Source organism: Mirounga angustirostris, unplaced genomic scaffold (genome assembly GCF_029215605.1).
Source record: "Mirounga angustirostris isolate CCGP_5_RB_7025 unplaced genomic scaffold, mMirAng1.0.hap1 SCAF_1, whole genome shotgun sequence".
Lineage (NCBI taxonomy): Eukaryota > Metazoa > Chordata > Mammalia > Carnivora > Phocidae > Mirounga > Mirounga angustirostris.
Genome location: NW_026991709.1, coordinates 34,381,823 through 34,406,523, shown reverse-complemented (window position 1 = coordinate 34,406,523; position 24,701 = coordinate 34,381,823). Strand labels below are relative to the sequence as shown.

Genomic DNA, 24,701 nt, shown 5'->3' with positions numbered 1-24,701 from the left:
ATTTAAAACAGATTGATGTGCATAGTAGTGATGTAGAAAAGTTTTGTTTATAAGGCTATTTGTGGGCTTCATCTTCAGAAATCAAGTCTAGTAGCAGGCATTGTGGCATGCATCTCAAAAATCTTGATTGTGGTAAGCACCCAGTTGAGTTGGATGCAGGAGGGACAGCACTTACAGAAACACGTTTTGGGAATTTTTGTAAGTTAAAATGCATTCATTGGCTTTCAAGAATTTATGTGATGTAAGTATCTAAAATTGCTATTAGTATTTGGATATGAAGACATTTTCTTTTTTTTTCATATTTTAAATTTGTATTTTTTTACTTTCAGAAAAATTAATTTTTGCTTCTGATGAATGAGATTATTTTTTTCTCCAGTGGAAGACACCACATTTTTATGTGTACATATTAAAACACTGTTTGCTAACCTAAGGTGTTATGACTACAAAGGGGTTTTGGGATTCTGTAGAGGAGCTGTGGAAACTGGACATCAAACTTCAGAATGCTTATTTTGTAATTGGTTGAGGCTTTTTTAGATTTTTTTTCTTCCTTGAACAAGAGAAAACATTTTCTCTGTCCTGAAAATCTGTCTGTGATTCTTTTTATTGACTAGAAAGATCTTGGAGAGTGGGAGATTTTGGTTAAAGATGATAATTTTAAGTCCCATCTTGATACCATAGAACTGTAGGAAATAATTAGTGAACAGTATCATAATTTACTTATGATCATACTTGGAAGCATTCTGATCTTTTAAATTTAGAATGTTAATAAGAAAATGCTGGCAAATACTATTTTTAGTGTGAATTTGGAAACAAATCTAGTTTCATTTAAAGTGAGTTGTATAAAATATTTTAAATATATACATATATATTTTCTGCAAGATGAATTTTCCTTGCATTTGTACTTCTCTCAATTATAGCCATGTTCACTGAACCAGGACAGGAACCAAGAATGGAGTCTTGTGGAGAAAAATTTCTCAGCAGTTGTTGAACTGCCCAGTTCTTGATGGGGTGCAATTATTGTTTAGGTGTTCATTCTAGTAACAAGTTAGAGGGAAGGAATTTGAAACCTAGTGTTTTCCAGGGATGAGAAATAAAGAAAGCAAAACAAGCAAACACACAATCAAAGCTCAGGCTTTGATTTGGGAGTTGATTTGTGAGACTGAATGACTAATGCTTTTCATACTACTGCACACCCGTCTATAAAGGAGGAAGGGCTGATAGAGTGGCTGCAGATACCTAATTAACACAGCCGCCTCTGTCTTCTCTGGGGTTTTAAAATAGAAATAATGTTACTCTTGAGGGTGCAGAGCTGGACTTTTTTGCTCTGGTGGTAACCAGTCTTAGAAGAGAATGAGTATGTCATGCTTCAGTGCCTCTGCTTTTCATATTTATTGTTTGTAAATGTGGTTTTGAGAATGTTGCTGGAAGTCAGAAGAAAGGAGGGAAATAGGTACTGAAGCAAACAATAATAAAATAGATCTACCACTGGAACTGTCTGTGCAACAAGCAGTGAAGTAATTTAAGATGTATTGCACTGTTTTTAAAGAAAAAAATACACGGTGAAAAAATTGAATGGTTCATCCTACTGTTCTACAGGCAGTAGTTTTTATTTAAACACGGCACTCTTGATATTGCAGTCTTTTTAAAAAATCATTAATTTTATTTAATAGGGAGGATGTGTGTCAGTTTCTGCTGTGGTGTGAGTTTGACATTTGGAGAGTGAGTAAGGAAGTATCGGGAAGGTTGTGGTAGGTTATATCCTTCAGGAAATGATGCTGTAAGCAAATAATGCTGGGCAGCCCTACCAAACTGAATTTTCTTGAAGACAGGCACTACATTTTGTTCTTTTGTTCTTTTTAGCTCAAGAGGTATTTTCTTCAGGAGTGCCTGCTGTTGTTAGGTACCTGATTAGGTTTGGAGATGGAAAGTAGGAGAATTAATAAATGGTTAAAGGGGGTGGGGAAACATGTATAGGCAGAATCAGTTCGCTTTAAGGCTTTAAAGGGCCTTGTGCATTCCATTTCAGCAGGGTGATCTGTGGTGGCAGATCATATTATTGACTTAGGAGAGTTACACCTTCTATTATAATGATCTGAATAGTAGAAGAGCTAAAGAGATGTAAGTTTTCATTATTTGGTTGTCTTTGCTTTTCAACAAGTAGCCTTTCAAACTTTTGTTAAATTGGACAATTAGATGAAATATGCTCTACCTTAGAACTTTTAAATTATTTTTTAGATAATACACTTTAAAATCATAATTATAGGTCCTTTCATAATTTACTTCAGATTCTATTGTCTTTGCATTTTTATAGTAGGAAAAAATAGAAAAATAAAGATAAAAATACAGTGATGTTATTCATAACGTCATTATTCTGAGATCATGGTAACATTTTGATGTATAATCTTGAGATACTTTTCTATGCATTTATAATTAAACAACAAAAGACCTTTTAACCTTTATTATTTTTCACATAACAGTGTACTATGAACATCTTTTTATGTCAGTAAATACAGATTTAAAACTTATATTTTATGTGTGACGTAGCATACATATTCAAGAAAACCGTACCTGTGATTTGCATGGGGGGGTGCTCAAAAATTTGAAGATACTATGTAGGAATATTAATCATAATGGCTAAATTATTCCACATGAACTTTGGGAATTCTTACAGAGAATTTCAAATTGAATTGAATGTACAACCAAAAGATAATCACTGTTATACATCGTTACAGTTGTCCACCCTTATCTGCTGGGATATGTTCCAAGAACCCCAGTGGGTGCCTAAAACTGCAGATAGTACCAAACTCCATTTATACCATGTTTTTTCCTATACATACATACCCATGATAAGGTTTCATTTATAAATTAGGCATAGTAAGAGATTATCAGCAATAGCTAATGATAAAATAGAACAATTGTAACACTATACTTTAATAAAAGTTATGTGAATGTGGTCTCTTAAAATATTTTATTGTACTGTACTCACCCTTCTTCTTGTATGATATGAGATAACAAAATGCCTACATGATGAGGTGAAGTGAGGGGAATGACATAGGCACTGTAACATAGTGTTAGACTACTATTGACTTTCTGAAGTCAGAGCATCATCTGCTGCTGGACCATGGTTGACAATAGTTAACTGAAACCAATGGGCAATGGAACTGTGTACAAGGGGGACAAAATGCTGACCATTTTAAAGATAACATAGAATTAAATCTTTTAAAAGCCTGGTTCTGACACAAATACCGTATGATTTCATTCATTTGTGGAACTTAAGGAACAAAACAAACAAGAAAAGGAAAAAAAGAGAGACAAACCTAGAAACAGACTCTTAACTGGAGAGAACAAATTGATGGTTAGCAGAGGGGAGGTGGGTGGGAGGATGAGTGAATGAAGTAGGTGACGGGGAATAAAGAGTACACTTACGATGAGCACTGAGTAATGTATAAAATTGTTGAATCAATATATTTTACACCTGAAACTACTGTAACACTGTATGTTAACTATACTGGAATTAAAATTAAAAAACTTAAAAAAAAATTCTGGTTCTGACAATAATTTGCTGAGTGATCTTGGTCAAATTGCTTAGTCTCTCATCCTTGGGTTCTTTCTCATTTGTGTAATTTAGAATTCCTAACACATAGAATTGAGAGAATTAAATGAAATATTGTTTGTAGAGAACTTAGCACAATGCTAGGTACATGGTAAGTGCTCAGTAATAAGTAACAGTTCTTATCGAAATCCCTTCAGGCTATTAAGACATTGTCTATGATTGTAAATGCCCCATGGTGAAACATACTGAGGGAACCATTTGTTCAGTCTCTGTTCCTTAATGGATGCTGTCCTAGATGCCGAGGATGTAAAATTAAACAAAAGATGATCCTTGGCTTTATGGTACCCACAATTTCGTGGAGAAAAATGTCAGCAGGGAAATTTATAAAACTGTATGATTATACCATTGGGACAGTTTGGCCAGAGCTCTTTGTGAACCCTGTCTTGGGAATTATTGGCCCATGAGCAATGAGGAATCTATGTGAGTTTACAACTCCAGTAGTTTTGATTATGAGTAGGCCACATTAATTATATTATAAGTACCACTATGTGATCTGGCCAGAGCATTTTGGGAACATCAAATTAGAAAACAGTGGCCCATAAGCAGTAAGAGTCCTAGATTGAAGTTTCCATTTTACTGATGTTGAATAAGCTACCAAATTAAGCTTCCGGCATTATTAGCAAACAGATTTGCTTGCACTTAAATGGAATTTAATGTTGGGTTTTCTTGCAGATCTGCTTATAGCATTATGGTCTTGGTTATAGTAGTTTAATTTGGTGCAGGGACTCTTGATAGTATGGTAAGTGAAATTTATAAATGTTCTTTTCCATCCATACTTCATTATAAAACCTACAGAGTAATATAGCTCAGTAAAACTTAAATACTTTAATCTCAATTTGGAAATATTTAAAAGAATAAAATATGCAATTGGGGAAATAATTAGCTGGGACATGTAAACAATATAACAGACCACCCTACTTGCCAAACTGTACCATGGTTGCGGTCCTATTCTGTTCGGTCTGTTTTAGGTCATTGGATATAAAAAAGAAATTTGTGTATGTGCGTGTATGATATATATATATATGTATATATATACACTGTATGCATAATATATATGTGTATATATAAGCATATATGATACAATATATTTATATGTACATATACAGATAGATGGGCAGAAAGAAACTTGGTTTTTTTTTTTTTTTTAACTTAAAAGAGATCTTGCCAGTATGTTGGAAGTGACTGTGAAAGCTCTTTGATCTTTTGGTTTTGTAGCTGACAGAATTTTGAAACCTTCGTCTCCCTCAGTAAAGGCAAAGAACTGTCAGGGTATTTGATAGACCTTTGATATTTCATGGCTATTTAGTCCAAAAGATGTGCATTTTTTTGTTGGAGATATATATATGTTCTTAAATTCTTTGATATATATTAGGATAGTGTGTCCTATGCCATTGTCAAAGTGAAAATTGATTCATTTATCATGTTTCTAATATTAAAAATATTCACAAGGATAAAGTTCATGGCTATCTGGCTATATTTAATAAATTCAAGAGTGTGATTGGGTTTGTTGATTTGCCAAGTGCCAATATTTAAGCTTTCTGATCTTTGGCAATTTTTTAGGTAAAAAAAAAATAGTGCTTGTTAGTTTTTATCTCACAATTGATATAATAACCATCCAGTTTGAAACATATATCAGAGGTATAAATAGTATTTGTTTGCGTATTTTGCTTCAGTAAATTAATTCAGGTTCGTTGTGACAGATACATCCACTCCCCAAATAAAAATTTCTGGGCAATTAGAATCCAGCACCAACGTAGTTCCTCCTCTTTTTTAGGCTTTAAAAAATAAAATAAATGCTTTGTGGATTTATTTAGTCAGTGTAAATATGACAAGTTTTATTTTTTTCAAGTGAGTTTTCTGATTATTTTATTTTTTGACCATTTCTATCACTCTTACTTATAACAAAAGGGTTTTTTGTTTTTCAGAAGTTTAGCTTATTAAAATTATTTAGCAAATACTAAGCAACAAAGAATTTAAATTTAGTACGAAGTCCCAATCAGCTGGGAAACTGTAAACTGCAAAATGTCTTGGGTAGTTTTATGGCTAATGGTTAAGGTCAGATACTCTGGAAACAAAATCTTGGATTTACATTCCAGCTTCACCCACTTAATAGCTGTGTGATGTTGGCAAAATTATTTAACCTCTTGTTTCTTCATCTGCCATCATGAGAATGACAGTAGTACTCTTCACACTGGGTTGTTGTGAGGGTTTAAATAAGTTACTACTTAACAGCGCCTAGAATATAGTAAATACTCCATGAGGGTAGTCATTATCATTTATGATTTGTGATATTTACAACTTATTATAATTTTTTTTTCTGTTGACAGACTGGTTTTCGTGTTTTATTTACTATATATTTTATATTTCATGGATGGCTTATATGCTGCATTTTACTTTAAGAAAAATACATATTTAAAGTTATATCACTTGTGCATGGTAAAATATATCCTTTTTGGTATATGTGGGAGATGTCCAAAATAACTTTTGTATTGAAGTGCATTTTTTTTTCCTTTCTTGGTTGGAATTAGGACCCAACTTTGAATCAGAGATTAGAGTATGGATTACAGGTTCTTAGACCTGGACGGTACTTTTCAGTTCAGGCTCTTCAGTTGTACCTGAGGAAGCTAAAACTTTGGGAGGTTATCTTACTGAAGTTCACACAGCTAATGCCATAGACTCAGTCTAGCACTTGTGTCTTTTGACTTCTTAACCTCCCTCTCTGTTTTGGTGAGTAAAGAATTTTTGACAGTGTTTGAGTAACAGCGACATTCATATTAAGAGATGAAAAGACGGCGCACCTGGGTGGCTCAGTCAGTTGAGCGTCTGCGTTCAGCTCGGGTCATGATCCCAGGGTCCTGGGATCAAGTCCCGCATCGGGCTCCCCGCTCCGCGGGAAGCCTACTTCTCCCTCACCCACTCCCCCTGCTTGTGTTCCCTCTCTCGCTGTGTCTCTTTCTGTCAAATAAATAAATCTTTAACAACAACAACAAAAAAGAGAGATGAAAAGACATAACCATCATTGATTGTAATCTGTTGGTACATGACTCACATTAAGAAGAATCTGGTGGTAATTTGGAAGATTGGTCGGCGTATGTTCTCAGTAGCATAGCTTATTGTGCAGACTGAGGTCTGCATCATCACCTAAAGCCCCTCTCTACCCCAAACCTGTGGTTTTTGCCATGTAATTTTTCCAAAGAGAGAAACCTGACCACAGAACAGAGTGTTATTTGAGCCAAGACTGTTGAAACATGAAGTTAGACTTCTTCCTAGAAATCAGTAGACTAAGACTGTGTTAGCTCATGTTTCATATTACACGAGAGAAAATAAACTGAAAGGTCAGTTGAACAGTTACAGCATTGCCCTTTTCCAAGATAATCAGCAGAGCATGTAGCAAAGACGTGAACAGGAGCGTGACTGGAAAGACAGTGGCTGATAAAGAGGCTGGCCGTTCAAAGTGCTTGGGACAATACTTGACACTTCCAGGCCTGACCAGATGGGCCGCCTCACAGGGCTTACCATCAGTAATTCTGATTTATTACATTCACACGATATTCTTTTCTAGTTAGGCAGTCAGGTTTTCACATTGTCCGAAGACCCCAGGAATTTTAATATTGACCATTAATCATACTTTGGTAAAATGCAAGGGCAATATATTATTAATTTGTTTGCAACCAAGAGACAAGGCACAGTCATGAAAATTAACTTCTAGCTATATTTTGTTAATTTATTCTAATTAATTAATCTGTTAAGCAATGAAAATATGTGTGCCTTAATGGCTATATTGTAGGTTCTTTAAGTTGTATCATTAAATATCATTTCCATTATCCTAAATGTAGGATTCTAGAGATAAGTACTTTATTATTAAAATAAATAGGGAGTTGTATAAAGCTAAGTAATACCACTAAGCAGAGGATTTCTAGTTTTTCATTAATTGAATAAGAACATTTCATGTTTTTGGTTTTGTAGGACTTAGAACTGGGAGGATCTCAGCAATAACTTGCCCCAACCCCTTCACCTCTATGGCCCAGAACCAGAATTAGGAAAGAACATTTAATAAATAACAACCACTATTTACTTTCAGGACACTGTTTTAAATAGTAGCAGCAAACTTTTAAAAGTTAATTTTTAACAGTTTTGAAATGACCTCATTCTCCCACTCCCTAAAAAGAAAGATTTAATTTCTATATAGTCATAATTTCTACATCTATTTTTTTATGTTTGGATCAGATTTATTTTAATTAAGAAAACATCATAGATTTGGGTTAAACATACTCTGTGTTCTGTTTCTTTTTTTTTTTTTTGATGTAGTGTTCCATGATTCATTGTTTGCGTATAACACCCAGTGATCCATGCAGTATGTGCCCTCTTTAATACCCATCACCAGGCTAACCCATCCCCCCACTCCCCTCCCCTCTAGAAGCCTCAGTTTGTTTCTCAGAGATTTGAAACTCAAAGTGAATGGTTCAAAGAAAACTACCTTTTAAGTTTGGTGGTTTTTTTTGGTTCTTGTTTATTCTTGTTCAAATGCTGATACATCACGAACCTCTCCTATAACAACATATGCAATTACTAAACACTGTATGACACATGCACAAATTTTAGCTGTTCATCACCAAGTAGTCAAATTATACTTCAGGTCAAGTAAGAGCAAAACTGATATTTAAATAGCTTTTATTCTTTCACATTAGAAAATAGGAGATCAACTATTTGTTCTTAAATGTGATCTGAGGATGCATTTATCGGATTGGCTCTGCATTTGATTGTGTTTTAGATATGGTACAAAATGAGTAAGGTTTTTTTAAAAGGTTAAAAATAATTCACTTAATGCTTGCTTATAATTGAATTAATAGATTTTAGTATTGTACTATAATTAGCATGATAGAACTATTTCATTTTTTCAAAGTTTCATTGACTTCTTTTTCTAATTAGAAATCCCTTAATTTCTTTTTTTAATATGAGATATGCCATAAAATAATTTATTTTTAATAAATTTACAAATAAATTGTTTATACAGTTGATCCTTGAACAATGCAGAGGTTAGAGGCACCAACCCCCTTCACAGTGGAAAACCAGCATATAACTTTTGACTCCCCAAAATGTAACTACTAATAGCCTACTGTTGGCTGAAAGCCTTAACAATAATATAAACAGTCTATTAACATTGTATCTTGTATCTTGTATATATTGTGTACTGTATTTTTACAATAAAGTAAGCTAGTGAAATAAACATTATTAAGAAAATCATAAGAGAAAATACATTTACAGTACTGTATTTATAAAAAAAATCAGCAGTATAAGTGGACCCGCACAGTTCAAACACATGTTGTTCAAAGGTGAACTGTATATAAGTACAACCCTAACATCAATGGTATTATCTTTCTGTTTTATCAGTGGGCAAGCTGAAACTCTAAGACCATTAAGTAAAAAACCTAAGGGCAGTTTGCTAATGAGCCTAGCAATTGAACCCAATCTTTTATTTCTAAAGTCTGATCTTTCTGGTACGCCATCATGCCTGGCACATAGTAGGTGGTCCAGACCATTTAGTCTTAGGCTAATTCCATATGTGAAATAGTTATTTTAATTAACATCGAGTCCCAATTCTCATGAATATTGGTAAGGATTGTGATAGTGAGACTAACTACTTGAATAAAAACCACATACCTGCACAATGCTATGTTTGAATAGAAATGAGATGATGGGAATTAATTGCCTTCCACTCACTTTTCATCCCTTCTAAATCACAGAATGGTTTGCATTCATCTTAAATAGCACCGAATGCTGAGGAGGATGTGTTTTGGGTCCTGGCAGCAGTCGGTGTCTTTATTGGGTCATCACATCCCATAGTTTGCTATTCACTTTTGTGGTTCCATATGTTTGATCTTGATATAGCACCAAGTTGATGAATTGGCTTCCTATGTGAGATCATGTATTTGCTTACAAAGCTGGTTGTTTGGTCACACAGGACCTTCAGGAGGCTGGGGGAAGAATTTCTCTGAGGATTCCTTCCCATTTTCTATATCTTATTGGTCAAAATTTGTCCCATGGAGCCTTTATTCCTCCACACATGCATGTTGTAGAATCTGACCTCCACTGGTAGTCACTTGCGAGTGACAACCTCCATAAGTCCAGTCAAAGGAGTGCATGAAGCTCAGAGGGCCAGTGGGACTGAGTGAATCAGGGAGTGTAGTACAGTTACAATGCATTGTAACTCTCTTACATTTTAAGAGGCTATTAATTTTTTTTATGTTGATCTCAAATGCAGCAATCATTTTTAATACTTTTATTGTCCTAGTAGTATTTATTCATTTCATGCAAAGGTATCATGCTAAGCATTTTTAGGTATTTTATCTCGTTTGATTATCAAAGCAACCTTATGAAGTAGGTTCTGTTATTAGGTTAGGAAATTTAGTCTTAGTTATAGCTGGTAAAAAGTAGGATTGGGATTCAAATCCCAGCATAATAACTTTAATCTTAAACCTAAATCTGACCAGTGTATCACCATTGCTTAGCCACAATCTGAACGTAGTAAGTGCTCACTAAACATTTTTCATTGAGTAGTTACTGTGTGCTGGCACTTTAGGGTTTGGTTGCCTCAGTATGCAAAACAGATAATTTTCCTTGTCTTTGTGGGATTTATATTTTAGCTGCTTCTGGTTTCTGGTTAAAAGTCTTCACCAACGCCTTATGTGATGCTCTCTCACTTTGCTTTTCCTTTACTGTCTCCCACACTTTAGGAACAGTGTCTGGAAGCCACTTTGTGATGTCTTTCATCTCTATGTTTGCAGGGACTAGCATAGCACTAGATACATAGTAGATGTTCAGTAATACATATGGAGTAAATGGGTGGATTTTACCACTCCTTGTTCATCACCTTTACCTAAATGGTCCCATCTCTGGTGTTTCCTGGTAGATGAAGTTGAGTATACACTGAACTGGATAGAGATTACAAGAGTGACTAAGATTTTAAATGGAAGCTTTGAAATTTATACATTTGTTGATTAATGACATTTAAACATTTAAAAATAAGGAACAACATTTAAAAATAAGAAACCACCTGCAGTAGGATACCAATTTAAAAATTCTTTTCAGGGGCGCCTGGGTGGCTCAGTCTTTAAGCGTCTGCCTTCGGCTCAGGTCATGATTCCAGGGTCCTGGGATCAAGCCCTGCATCGGGCTCCCTGCTCGGCCGGGAGCCTGCTTCTCCCTCTCCCACTCCCCCTGCTTGTGTTCCCTCTCTCACTGTGTCTCTCTCTGTCAAATAAATAAATCTTTAAAAAAATAAAAATAAAAAAATAAAAATTCTTTTCATTGATCGATCTTATATAAAAGAAGAGTCTACAAATCCCTGTGCTTTTAATATTGAGTCTATTTTAATAAAGATTTCATTAACCTTTGGATTCTGCCTACCAAAATTTATCCTTCAAATTGCTCCCTTTAAAACCTGTCTTTGATCATGTCAGTTATCTCCTTTTTAAAGTCTTTAGGGTTTTTATTTATTTTATTGTCTAGCCAAAAACTATCTTTTCCATCCTGATTGGCTTCTAGATTCCTACCCATTCTCTTGCTCTGGCTACACACAGCTAGTTGTCATGTTAACAAGAACCTCCGGGTTTTTACCTATGTATTGTCCTTCTCTGTCTTTTCTCTAGCTTTCAAAATATACTACTTATCCTTCAAGACACAGCATAAATGTCAACTACTCCCTAACGCCTTCTCTAACCTCCTCTTCTCCCACCAGTTCCTTCTGTTGTCTTGCTTCCTCCTCAGGGAATGCTTGCTTACCCCAACCCTCTCCTGTCCTGAGTTGAACACTCTTCCATGGGACTAATGAACTTTTTTTTTTTTTAAGATTTTGTTTATTTATTTATTTGACAGAGAGAGAGATAGCGAGAGCAGGAACACAAGCAGGGAGAGTGGGAGAGGGCGAAGCAGGCTTCCCGCCGAGCAGGGAGCCGGAAGCGGGGCTCGATTCCAGGACCCCAGGATCATGACCTGAGCTGAAGGCAGACACTTAACCGACTGAGCCACCCAGGCACCCTGGACTAATAAACTTCTAAAGGAAAGGATTTTATTTTATGTAACTGAATTATTAGCACACAATAAATATTTTTAATCTGTAATAAATATGTTGCAGTTTTTGTTGTAGAATACTTATCCTTAATTAAGAGACATAAACTGTTCACTTTAAAGTCTCAAATGCCTAAATCTTCATTTGACATTTTAATACATGGATAATTGTGCATATTCTGGATAGTTTTCACCTGAGAAGAAAGTTCCTGTGAGAAACCTTGAAGTCTTTTTAAAGACTGATTTAAAAAGCTATTTTTTCTTTCAAAAATCCCATTCCCTCCTCTTTTAACCTTATTTTCCCATTGTTTAGCTATTAAAAATTCCTGTTGAGCTTTTACTTCTGTGCTTATTCTTGCCTCCAATACAAGTCTCCATGAGGAAGCAAACGACAATATAAAATCTTGAAAATTAAGCTAGCAGGGAGGGAATTTCCCCCGTGGGTTCCTTAGGTTTCAGGACCACTCAGAAACACTTGAGAAAGGATTCTACATCCTAGACATTTCTAGATAAGGTATGATCCATCTCCCTTGACCTATCTCCTATGTTCACAACTCTGCCTGAAATTAGAAATTCAGTACTGATCTAGGATGAATTATCTTCCAGGAGAGCAAAGATTTCAGTTTGTTTCTTTTTTTTTTTTTTTCTAAAATTACTCCTCCTACCTCTGTAAAATAACTATACCCCCTGTCAATCCAATCTATTTAATTTTTTTCCAAACTTTCCATATTCCGTGCATTCAAGTCAATATGGAGTACTTAGTATGTGCTATGTGTTAGTATGCCTTTATTTGTAATTTCCACAACAGGAAAAGAATGGTAAAGATTCTTAAACACTTTTGGAATTTGAGGCCCTTAATGTTTGCTAATACTTAACATATATATTAAAATCTAAATCAGTGCTATAAATAAAAAAAGATAAAAAGTATCCTACAGCATTGCCCCTCACTGAAGTTGCAGCCAACAGTTACTGAGCGCTTGCTGGCTACTGTGGGGATGGCTCCAGTGTGATTTCATTGATTCCTTAGAACCTGTATGTTTCTCCCATTTAAGAGGGGAGGAAATTAAGGAAAAGGGAGGTTAAGTGACTTGTTCAAAGTCACATAGAGTATGTAACAGGATATAACCTGCACTTTATTTCTAAAGACTAAGCTGATTCTCTTAATTAAAAGATTAATAGCTTTATGAATGAAATTTTAAGGAGTTTCTTTAAAAAGAAAATGTGACATTTAATTTGAGTTTTTTGTCTCTTGATTCACTTAAAGTATACCTTTTTTGATAAATGATGCTTCATCTCTATTGCTCCTTACCTTCTTGACCTTGGACAACTTAACATATTTAGTTGTGCCTGTTTCTTCCTTTGTAAAAAGGATTAAAAACATCAGTGTAGAGATCAAATCTATATCTGTACAAAATGCTAGTTGCTATACTAACTTCATTTTATGTTCTTTGGTTACTAAGAATTTGACCTAGTTTTTAAATATCCTATAAATTCATAGCAAAATATTAAGAGAGATGACTGTAGTAGGAGAGGGCACAGGCATGATGAGCTTGCTGTGTCCTCAGGCATTTTCTTTTTTGAGCCACAGTGATTTCAAAGTGGAATGTGTATTTCTGTATCAGAAGCTATAGGGCTGACCTTGAGGGAAGTCAAGATATTTAGTTAAAGTAATATAATGCTATAATCCTATTTCCGATGAAATTTTAGTAAATGGGGCATTTGTACATATTTTATGAAAGTTCTTATGAATGATTTTTTTTTTAAACTTAAACCTTAAATCTGAAGTGTTTTTAAGATAAGGCTCACATTAACAATAAAATTATTACTGCATTTGTTTAACCTCCCAGAGTTGTATCTTTTTTTTTTTTAAGATTTTATTTATTTATTTGAGAGAGAGAATGAGAAAGAGAGAGCACATGAGAGGGGGGAGGGTCAGAGGCAGAAGCAGGCTCCCTGCCGAGCAGGGAGCCCGATGCGGGACTCGATCCAGGGACTCCAGGATCATGACCTGAGTCGAAGGCAGTCGCTTAACCAACTGAGCCATCCAGGCGCCCGAGTTGTATCTTTTTTAATCAGTAATTTTCCTTGTATTATGTATATATGTTTTTATTCTTTTCGCCCTAAGTCCAAATTAATTTTGTTGATTGTTCCTTACTATTTGATCATTTTATGGAATGTTGTTACTATGTTGTTTAATATGGGTTAGAGTTTTCATACACCCACGAATTATAGCTGAATGATATTCATAAGAAGTAAACACAAAACAAAAAACAAAAAACACATTTTCTCATAGGACTTTGAGACTGTGAGAGGGTTTGCATACTAGTATCTCATTATATCTATAGACCTTTTTTTTTTTTTTTTTTGGTCCAGGTCAGTATTTTAAGGATTTTTGAAACATTGCCAATATTTAAATTAGGGAGAGTTCATAGAAAAATGTCAGATTTTTTTGATTCTTGAGTAACTATTTGATCTGGCAAATCACACTTGGTAACAATGGGCTGTAGCTATTAAACAGAAGCTTTTGTTTTTCAGTGGGATTTGTACTTTCCATCTTATGAGAGTTCCTTTCTGCATTGTTTTCTGTACTCTAAGGCCACCTTCATCTTTTCTCATCAGTTTCACACTTTTGTGTTTCTTTATGTGGGGCATCTCCTCATATATGTGATACTTCTCTGGTTTCTGTGGGTGGTTCAGTTTGTGTCCCCTGGAGTAAAGGCTGTCAATGAGACTGGGGTCATGTCATTTTGTTAAAAGCTAATTTATTTCAGATCATGGATTAAATATAATTTTTATACTTATAAAACCACGGATGTGTGTGCATGCTGCACGCACATGTGTACATGTGTGTGCATGTATGTGTGTGTATTCATATGTACTGGGTATATATATAATACAAAGGGGCAACTCAACACCAAAAATCCCCAAATAATTTGATTAAAAATCTGCAGAGGACCCAAATAGACATTTTTCTGAAGAAGACATACAGATAGCCAACAGACTATCGAAAGATGCTCATGAGAAGATGCTCAACATCACTAATCATCAGGGAAGTGCAAATCAAAACCATGAGATATCATCTTACACCTGTCAGAATGGCTAGTATCAAAGAGACAAATAACAAGTGTTGACAAGGATGTGGAGAAAAAGGAAGCCTTGTGTACTGTCGGTGGGAATGCAAATTGGTGCAGCCTCTGTGGAAAACAGTATGGAAGCTACTGAAAAAATTAAAAATAGAAATACCATACAATTCAATAATTCCACTACTGGATATTTACCCAAAGAAAACAAAAAGGCTGATTCAAAAAGATATATATACCCTGTGTTTACTGTAGTGTTATTTACAATAGCTAAGGTAAGGAAGCAACCTAATTGTCCATCAATAGATAATAAAAAGGAAAAAGTGGTGGGTCTACACATACACGATGGAATATTACTCAGTCATGAGAAGGGATGGTAAGACCCTGCCATTTGCGACTACATGGATAGCTAGGTGAAAAAAGTCAGAGAACGACAAATACCATATGCTTTCACTTATATGTGAAATCTAAAAAATAAATGAACAAAAAGTGGAAATAGACATATAAATACAGAGAACAAATGGGCGGTTGCCAGAGGAGAGGTGGGTAGTAGGATGGGCAAAATGGGTGAAGAGGAATGAGAGGTACATTCCAATTAGGGAATGAATAAGTCACGGGAATAAAAGGTACAGTATAGGCAGTATAGTCAATATTATTGCAATAACGTTTTATGGTGACAGATGATCGCTACATTTATGGTAAGCATAGCATAATAACATAGATAGCATAGTAAACATGTCTATCTAATGACAAGTTGTACACCTGAAACTAATGTAACATAGTGTCAAATATACTTCAATTAACAATACAAAAGGGGGTCATTTATGAAATATTCCCACCCACACCTACCACTCCTATAAGCCACTTCACTCCATTGATCTGATTATATGGCATGTTTTTGCTGTCATTGAAGCAAATGTGGTGACTGTGGTGGTGTTAGGAAGTCTTAAGGCCCCTGCCCACCTCAGGCCATTGGAACCCCACCCCTGGAGCTGAGGAAGAGGCCCTGTGAAAATGGATCTGCATGCCATTCATAGCCGTATCTATATTTTCTTTATGCAAATAGCTGCTTTGCAGAATACTGTTCTATAACTTCTTTCCCTAAAATTAGCAATCCATTTGGGGCATCTTTGCATATCAGCCCATTTCTCTCTACCTCATTCCTCTTAATGACTCTTGTGTAATTTATTGTTTGGATGTTCCACGGTTTATTCAACTAGTCTCCCAACTGTTGATCTGGTAGGTTATTTTCCATGGCTTGGTGTCATAAATAGTGCCATAATGATTATCACTGTACACCATAGATGGCCTTGCTTCCTTGTTCTGTAGATCCAAAGCATAAATTTCTAAAAATGGAATTACTTCGTGATTTTGAAATTTTCATAGCTGATGCCAAATTGTTCTCTGGTTTATATCATACCAAACTGTCTTTGAGAATGTCTTTTCCTCTGCGCTATACTGTGTTCACACAGACTATCATGTTTACTGATTTTTTTAGGTAGAAAGTAGAATTTTCAAGTTTAGGATTTGCACTTCTTTAGTTACATAAGAATTTGAACATCTTTTCATATGTTTATTGGCCATTTGTATTTTTTTGTGAACTATTGGTTTTGTTTTTTTTTAAGGTTATTTATAGAGAGTGTGCAAGCACATGGGGGAGGGACAGAGGGAGAGGAGAGAGAGAATCTCAAGCAGACTCCCCGCTGAGCCTGGAGCCTGATGTGGGGCTCAATCTCACAACCCATTTTTTATTTAAATGGTACTTATTTGTTATAAATGATTGGAACAATGCAAGGGAGAAAGTAAAAAGAAACCCCATGAAAGAAATTGTCACTAATATTTGGGGAACATTATTCCTGATATTCTGTATGCTTACATATAGGTAGGAGAATAGAGAAATATCTTGATAGACAGAAATAATATAATGAAACATGAGAAAAATATGTGTTAAATTTAACTTAAATTTATTTGAAACAAAGATACTGAAGTGAAATGAAAGAAATGTCTGAAATTTATATACATCTTCCTTTATACTCAAAAATGTTGTTTTCTGGAGTGTACATCTGTCAACAAAGGGTTTAAGCCATTTACAATATATCAAATAGTACCAAAAAGAATAAAATACCTAGGGATAAACTTAACCAAGGAGGGGAAAACCTGTACTCTGAAAACTATAAAACATTGATGAAGAAATTGAAGATGACACAAAGAAATGGAAAGCTATTCCATGCTGATGGATTGGAGAACCAGTATTGTTAAAATGTCCGTACCATCCAAAGCAATTTACAGATTTAATGTAATCCCTATCAAAATACCAGCAACATTTTTCACAGAACCAAAGTAAATAATCCTAAAATTTGTACAAACCACAAAAGACCCCAAATAGCAATCTTGAAAAAGGAAAACAAATCTGGAGATATCACAATTCTAGATTTCAAGGTATACTATAAAGCTGTAGTAATCAAAATAGTATGGTACTGACACAAAATTAGACACAGATCAATGGAACAGAATACAGAGCCCAGAAATAAGCCTACACTGTTATGGTCAATTAATCTACAACAAGAAAGACAAGAATATATAGTGGGAAAAAGACAGTTTCTTCAACAAATGGTTTTGGGAAAACTGGACAGCTACATGCAAAAGAATGAAATTGAACTACTTTCTTACACCATACACAAAAATAAACTGAAAATGGATTAAAGACCTAAATGTGAGTTCTGAAACCATAACATTTCTAGAAGAAAACATAGGCAGTAGTTTCTTTGACATTGGCCATAGAAATATTTTTCTAGATATGTCCTCTCAGCCAAGGGTAACAAAAGCATAATTAAACTATTGGGACTACAACAAAATAAAAACCTTTTGCACAACAAAGGAAGCTATCAACCAAACAAGGCAGCCCTCATGAGTAGGAGAAGATAATTTCAAATGATGTATCTGATTAGGGGTTCATAACCAAAATATATGAAGAACTTATACAAGTCATACACAATTGGTGGGAATGCAAGCTGGTGCAGCCACTGTGGAAAACAGTATGGAGGCTCCCCCAAAACTTAACAGTAGAATTACTGTATGATCCAGTAATTGTACTATGGGCCATTTACCCAAAGGAAATGAAAACACGAATTCAAAAACATATATGTACCCCTACGTTTACTGCAGCATTATTTACAGTAGCCAAGATATGGAATCAACCCAAATGTCTATTGATAATTGAATGGATACAGAGGATACAGAACTGGGTGTGTGTGTGTGTGTATGTATGTTTATAAGTGTGTGTATATACACACACACCCACACACACATAATGGAATATTACTCAGCCATAACAATGAATCATGGAACACTACATCAAAAACTAATGATGTGGGCGCCTGGGTGGCTCAGTTGGTTAAGCGACTGCCTTCGGCTCAGGTCATGATCCTGGAGTCCCAGGATCAAGTCCCGCGTCGGGCTCCCTGCTCGGCAGGGAGTCTGCTTCTCCCTCTGACCCTCCCCCCTCTCATGTGCTCTTTCTCATTCTCTCTCTCAAATAAATAAATAAAATCTTTAAAAAAAAAAAAACTAATGATGTAATGTATGGTGATTAATGTAACATAGTAAAATAAAATAAAATAAAATTAAATTAAATTAATACCAAAAAAAGAAAGAAAGAATGAGATCCTGTCATTTGCAACAACATGGATGGACCTAGAATACTAAGTGAAATAAGTCAGTCAGAGAAAGACATCTGCCATATGATTTCACTACTATGTGGAATTTAACAAAGAAAACAAACGAACAAAGAAAAAAAGAGACAAAAAATGGACTCTTAAAAATATAGAGAAAAACTGGTGGTTGCCAGAGAGGAGGTTGGTGGGGCAATGGGCAAAATAGGTGTACACTGTATTTTCTTCTGTTTTCCTTTCCCTCAGCTCATTTCTTTTACAATAAAATTTACTTTAATCACTGAGGTTATTTTTTGTTATCACATTCACACACATGCACCATTGTCTAGCCATGGTTCTATATTTAAAGACTCAGTTCAGCAACGCTGCTGCCATGACTTTTAATTCCTCTGTGTATGTTTTTAATCTTTTAATCACCTAGTTTTGGTTTTTTTCCTCTTCAACCATAGTTTATTAGTGTAATAAACTTAAATTTATTTTTTAATTTGACAGTATTTAAAGAATTCCTTAGGTTTGAGGAAATTGCCTTATATAATACCATTAGATTATTCCCTTTCCTTCTCAGAAATGTGTGGGCTTGGCTTTATCTTTTGGTCTTTAGTGTAATGTTCCTTTGAGAAAAACAAAGCAAAACAAAAAAACCTCCCTCTGCTTGCTTTTTTATGACTGGTTGTCTGAGGAGTTCTTTCTTTATCCTTTGAATTTCAGTAGCTTAAATTGGGAGGTGTTGCACATGTGCGTGTTTGTGTTTGTTTTCCAAATTTTTCTTAAAACATAGCATGCTCTTTTTTAATATGCAAATTTAATTCTTTTTTAAGATTTTATTTATTTGAGAGAGAGAGTGAGCATGAGCTGGGGGGCAGGGCAGAGGGAGAGGGAGAGGGACAAGCAGACTCCCCACTGAGCATGGTGACCCACACTGGGCAGGACCTGGAGATCATGACCTGAGCCGAGCCCTTAACCGACTGAGCTGCCCAGGTACCGCAAATATGCAGATTTAATTCTGAGAGAAAAATTTTCCAGCTTTATATTTTTTACATCATTTTATTTGGTTTTGTTCTTCGGAGTCAGCAGCTATCCTTATTTAGAACATTTTTGTCAATTTTGCGTACCTCTTAGCTTCTTTAATATACTCCACTTCTTTGCCTTTTTCTTCTCTAATTACATAAATTTCCAATTATTTATTCATTTAATAATTTGCTATTTTTATTATATGTGCATTTTGTTTCTTGCCAATTCTAATTTATTATTTTCCAGTGACATATTTTGTTCCTCCTTTTGTTTCCTTAGGTGTAGGGGTCTCATTTTACCTCTCATTCTATTGTTTTGTCATATAATCCCTCATCTCTTATTTTTTTCCTCATCTCTTATTTTTATTGAGTTCAGTTTTTTAAAGATTTTATTTATTATTATATATAGAGAGAGCACAGGAGCAGGGGTAAGGGAGAGGGAGAAGCAGACTCCCTGCTAAGCAGGGGAGCCTGACCCGGGGCTCCATCCCAGGACGCTGGAATCATGACCTGAGCCAAAGGCAGACTCTTAACCGATTGAGCCATTCAGGCACCCCTATTGCGTTCATTTTTAATTAAGTTGAAATATAGTGCAAAATATTCCCTGTATATCCCCTACTTGGATTCATGTCATCTTTCTGGGACTTTTATTGCTCACCCCTCAGGGTCTGGGGAAGTGCAAGGAAGCTTATTAGCATTGCTCAGTTCATTGTTCTGGAACCTTCACTTCTGACAAAAAGCACCTACCACCTGCCTCACTTCAGTTTCACCTGTTTTGTCTTAGCTTCTCCCTAGATCTGTTGGTATTAGTGACAATAGTAGTGTTTCGTTGGCATAGCTGTATGGACTCTGGCTCTGGGAGAGGGTCAGGAACAACCATGTGCTACTCTTGGTCCTCCTTGGGAAGGAATCTTTGGTTTCTTCTCGTGGCCACTAGCTTTTACAGTTTGACACGATGTAGTATGTTCTTTCCATGCTTAGTTGATATAGGGCAGACTAGGCAAACTACCACCCATAGGCCAAATTTGGCCAATAACTGTTTTGTAAATAATGTGTTATTGGCATCAGCCATACCCATTCATTTACATGTTGTCTGCAGCAGTTTTCATGCTTCAGAGAGATAGTTGAGTTGTTGTGAAGTGGACCAATTTACTATCTATCCTTTAACAGGAAAAATCCGCCAAACCCTGTTGTAGGGTAATTTTATTTATCTCTCTGGCTTTTGACTATTTTTCTTTTATTTTCTTAGGGGTTAGAAGAGAGACACATAGGGATGCTCCTTCATCATACTATTTTGACATAGAAGTTGCTATAATGCTGATTTTTAAAAAATTTCATGGAATATAGAACAACTGTATTTTCTCTCTCATACCAAAATGCATGAAATTACCAAAAAATGTTAGATTGGTTCAGTTTGAGATAAGGATGATTTTATCCTGTGAGGTAATTGCTACCTTATTATGTGAAATTATTCACATTATTCCTCTTTAATATCTTTTTTCTTTCCTTTTTCTGAACAAGAGTAAATAAAGCATTTACTTAATTACAGTAGCTTTCCGGGAATATGATTTTGTTTTCTAACTTCCTTCTTTTGCACTTTTTCAAAGGTATAAGCGGTTTAAGGAGACTTTGAACAACATCGAAGAGAACGAAGGTGGTATTGATAAATTTTCCAGAGGTTATGAATCATTTGGTGTCCACACATGTGCCGATGGTGGTTTATACTGCAAAGAATGGGCCCCAGGAGCAGAAGGAGTTTTTCTTACTGGAGACTTCAGTAAGTGTTTGAAAGATTTAAAGTTAGTTGTACAAAATTTATTTATTTACTTAAAGACTTGTTATACTTCATAGATTTATATGAAAATTACTGATTACAAATATCCGACCTTTCAGATAGCCATCGGATTTGTTGTCTTTACCTTCATGTGGTTCCTACTGTCATGTAATACAGGTGTTCCTGAAAAACTTTTATGTTCTGTAAAATCATGTACCAGAAGTAACAGAGTTTATGAGAAAAATAGTGCTAGGACAGACTGCTCCAAATTTATTCAACTTTGTTAGCAAGCCCTGACAAAATCAATAGCAATCTGGGTGAAAATATTGGTGTAAGTTAAATCTCCACTAGCATTTGCACCTGGTTAGATGGCATTGTAGTTCTTGGATCTTCTAGAGCCTAATACCCTTTTTTGAGACCTCAGTAAAAGTAGACGTCTAATCTAGAGGATAAACTTCTGCATGACTCAATTCTTTTTGTTTTTCTTTTCCTTTTTTATAATACAATCTCAATTTTTTTTTAAATGAATATCTTCTTAGCCTGTTATTTGCACTGTTAATTTCATTAGGCAGTTAACCCGATGGAAAGCATAGTTGGTCTAGATGTCAGGCTTCTGGCTTACAGTCTAGTGAGGAAGAACTTGTATGTAAAGAACTATAATACAGTTGTATTCTAGTGGTATAAATAAATTACTGTAACAGTGACAAGGAAGAAAGCTCAGTTTTAGAAGTAGAATAATGAAAACCAGGCCTTGGCAAAATGTTCATAATACAAGGAAATATCAGAATGATAATCATCCTTAGTGCCGGGAGAGTACTGTAGTATTTAAAATTTGATTTTATCAGATTTAAAAGTCTACATGCTATATTATTCCAGTTATATGACATTCTAGAATTGGCAAAGCTATAGGGACAGAAGACAGAGTTGTCAGGGCTTGGAGGTAGGAGTTGTGAGTTGACAGAGGAGCACGAAGGAGCTTCTTGGGGTGATGAAAATATTTTATGTACCAGTTATGCTGGTTGTTACATGACTGCATACATTTGTCAAAATTTATAGACCTATACTTGTAAAAGACTGCATTTTATTGCATGTAGATTATACCTTAAAGAAGCCGACTTTTAAAAAGTTTTGATTTTATACATGTTGTCTAAAGCAGTACTGTCTAATAGAAATATAATGTAAGCCACTTATGTAATTCAGAACTTTTAGTAGCTATATTAAAAAAGGTAAAAGATGGACAGTTGAATGAATTTTAATAATGAAAAATTTTATTTAACCCAGTATATCAAAATATTTTAATACTAATATAATCAATATAAAATTCATTGAGGTATTTTTGTTCTTTTGTATTCTTTTAGCTCTGATATTTTTTCATTGGCAATACTTGATCTATATTTAGATTTAATAAAATTTTCAGTTTAAGAATACAAACCCAAGTTTTTTTCAAACAGAATTAAAAGTTCTAGTAACTGAGTTGAATAGCAATTTTAAAATTTAAATTTAATAAAGTAATTAAAATTAAATAAAATTTAAAATTCAGTTTCTCAGTTGCACTAACCTTATTTCAAGTGTTCAGTGGTTACATATGTCTACTGGCTCCTTTATTGGAAATCACAGGTCTAAGGACTTGCAGTCCTGCAAATTAGATGAGGCCTGTTTCTTGAGAGTTATTGAAAACTTCAAGGAAAGTTTTGAGAAAGACCATGTGATCTGCTGACTTAGATTAGTTTTGTTTGCCTGATGATAATTATGAAATTATATAAAATTATGGGGATAAGAGACTTCTTAAATTTTATTAAAATAGTCATTAATAATTCTTTCTTAAACACAAACATTACTATTTCTCCATCTTCTCTATACAACTGTCTTGACTAGTAGTTTTTTGTTAAAAGACCATTTAGACATCCACCTATCATTCAGGCACTTTTGGCATTCTATTTTATTACTTCTTTTTATGGCCATTTATAAGATTGAGAAGTATTGATTGAGAATGTACAAGTTGATTTTTACATAGAGATACCAAAACTACTATAAGAACCTCAGTTAAAATTTGGTACTTGCGTTAGGTACCCCCTCCAACATATTTATGATTAAACCCACTAAGTAGGTTTTAGAAATATAAAAATATGGGAAAGGAACTATATGAGAATTAGATTTGGGAACTGTCATAAGGACTAATGTTGATTTACTAGAAATTGTGTCTCGTAAATATACTTGGGCCCTATGTGCATTTGGAAAACTGCATTTTAAAATTTTATTTAGGATTTAATGCTTATATATCAAAAGTATAATAATTAAAAAATTTTTTGTAAACAGAAAACTAAAAATTATCTACTTCCTATTTTAATGTAAAAATGCCCTCTGTTAACTTTTTTTTTTTTTTTTTTTACAATTCAAGTTGATTTTTTAAAATGCTACCCTTTGTGAGGGTGTGTAACATAATTTAAAATCTCTCCATATACTTGGGATAGCATTTGGTGAATTATTTTCATCAACCAATATTTATTAAGTGTCTAAGAATTTGAAGAACATCAGATTTAATCAGTGAGCCCTTAATTTTACTGGAGAGATGGGAAAAACTAAGATAAATGAAATTGTGATAGAAAATAGGAACAGGCAGTATGCTGGGAAAATTTAAATGACTAATCTATTTTTTCTTTCTTTTTTTTTTAAGATTTTATTTATTTATTTCAGAGACAGAGAGACAGAGAGCACAAGCATAAGTGGGGGAGGGCAGAGGGAGAAGCAGACTCCCTGCTTAGCAGAGAGCCCCATGCTGAGCTCCATTCCAGGGACCCAGGATCAAGACCTGAGCCCAAGTGGACTCTTAACTTCCTGAGCCACTCAGGCACCCCACTAACCTATTTTCTTATCTAGATGAAAGAATAGCTTTTCTGCCCAAAGTTACAGGGTCTCAGGGTCTCTGTATACGTTAGATCTCAACTTCTTCTCACTAAGGAGCTTTCACTTAAAAAAGTTTGAAAATTGAGAGTAGAGCCAAACTTTTGGGTTAATAATGCATTTAAAAGAATATGTCTTTGGAAAAAAAAAATGTACCTGTGAGTAGTGAGCATTAATTTGATATGACTCTGTAGAGCATAGAATTTTGATGATGATGACAACATAGCTGAAAATACACCCTTAAAAAACTGAACTAACCATGCCTTTAACACAAGGAATTCTGTATTTTGTTTTTCCCTACTTAATTTTCTTTCCTTTTTTTTTCTTTTTAAAGAAGAGTTGAGCAAGAAGAAAGTCATTTTTCTTTGTTGAACTTTTTCTCAGCCTCCAAAATAGGTTAGATAATTTTATTAAGTTTTCTAATGTATAAATTTGTACTAAACCAAAGGAAAAGAAAATGGATATTAATTAGCTAAACAACTATAGTATCTTTTTTCATTACAAAATGCATATGAAGATTAGTTAAAATGTTCTTGGTAGCTTTGCTGATCATATTAAAATGTTTTAAAAAACATTTAAAAACAT

The 24,701-nt window shown here is 34.6% G+C and overlaps 1 protein-coding gene across 4 annotated transcripts in view; it reads left to right on the top strand.

The window, feature by feature from the left end:
* The window catches only part of GBE1 (1,4-alpha-glucan branching enzyme 1), a 279,311-nt gene that overhangs the window by 33,254 nt on the left and 221,356 nt on the right, over nt 1-24,701 (top strand). For all 4 annotated transcript variants that reach the window (XR_010407963.1, XR_010407962.1, XR_010407961.1 and 1 more), the window contains exon 2: nt 21,049-21,218. Coding sequence is in view for 1 of the 4 variants with exons in the window: in XM_054504127.1 (XP_054360102.1) it covers nt 21,049-21,218 (170 nt within the window). In the remaining 3 variants the exon portion in view is untranslated. The remainder of the gene's footprint in view (nt 1-21,048; nt 21,219-24,701) is intronic.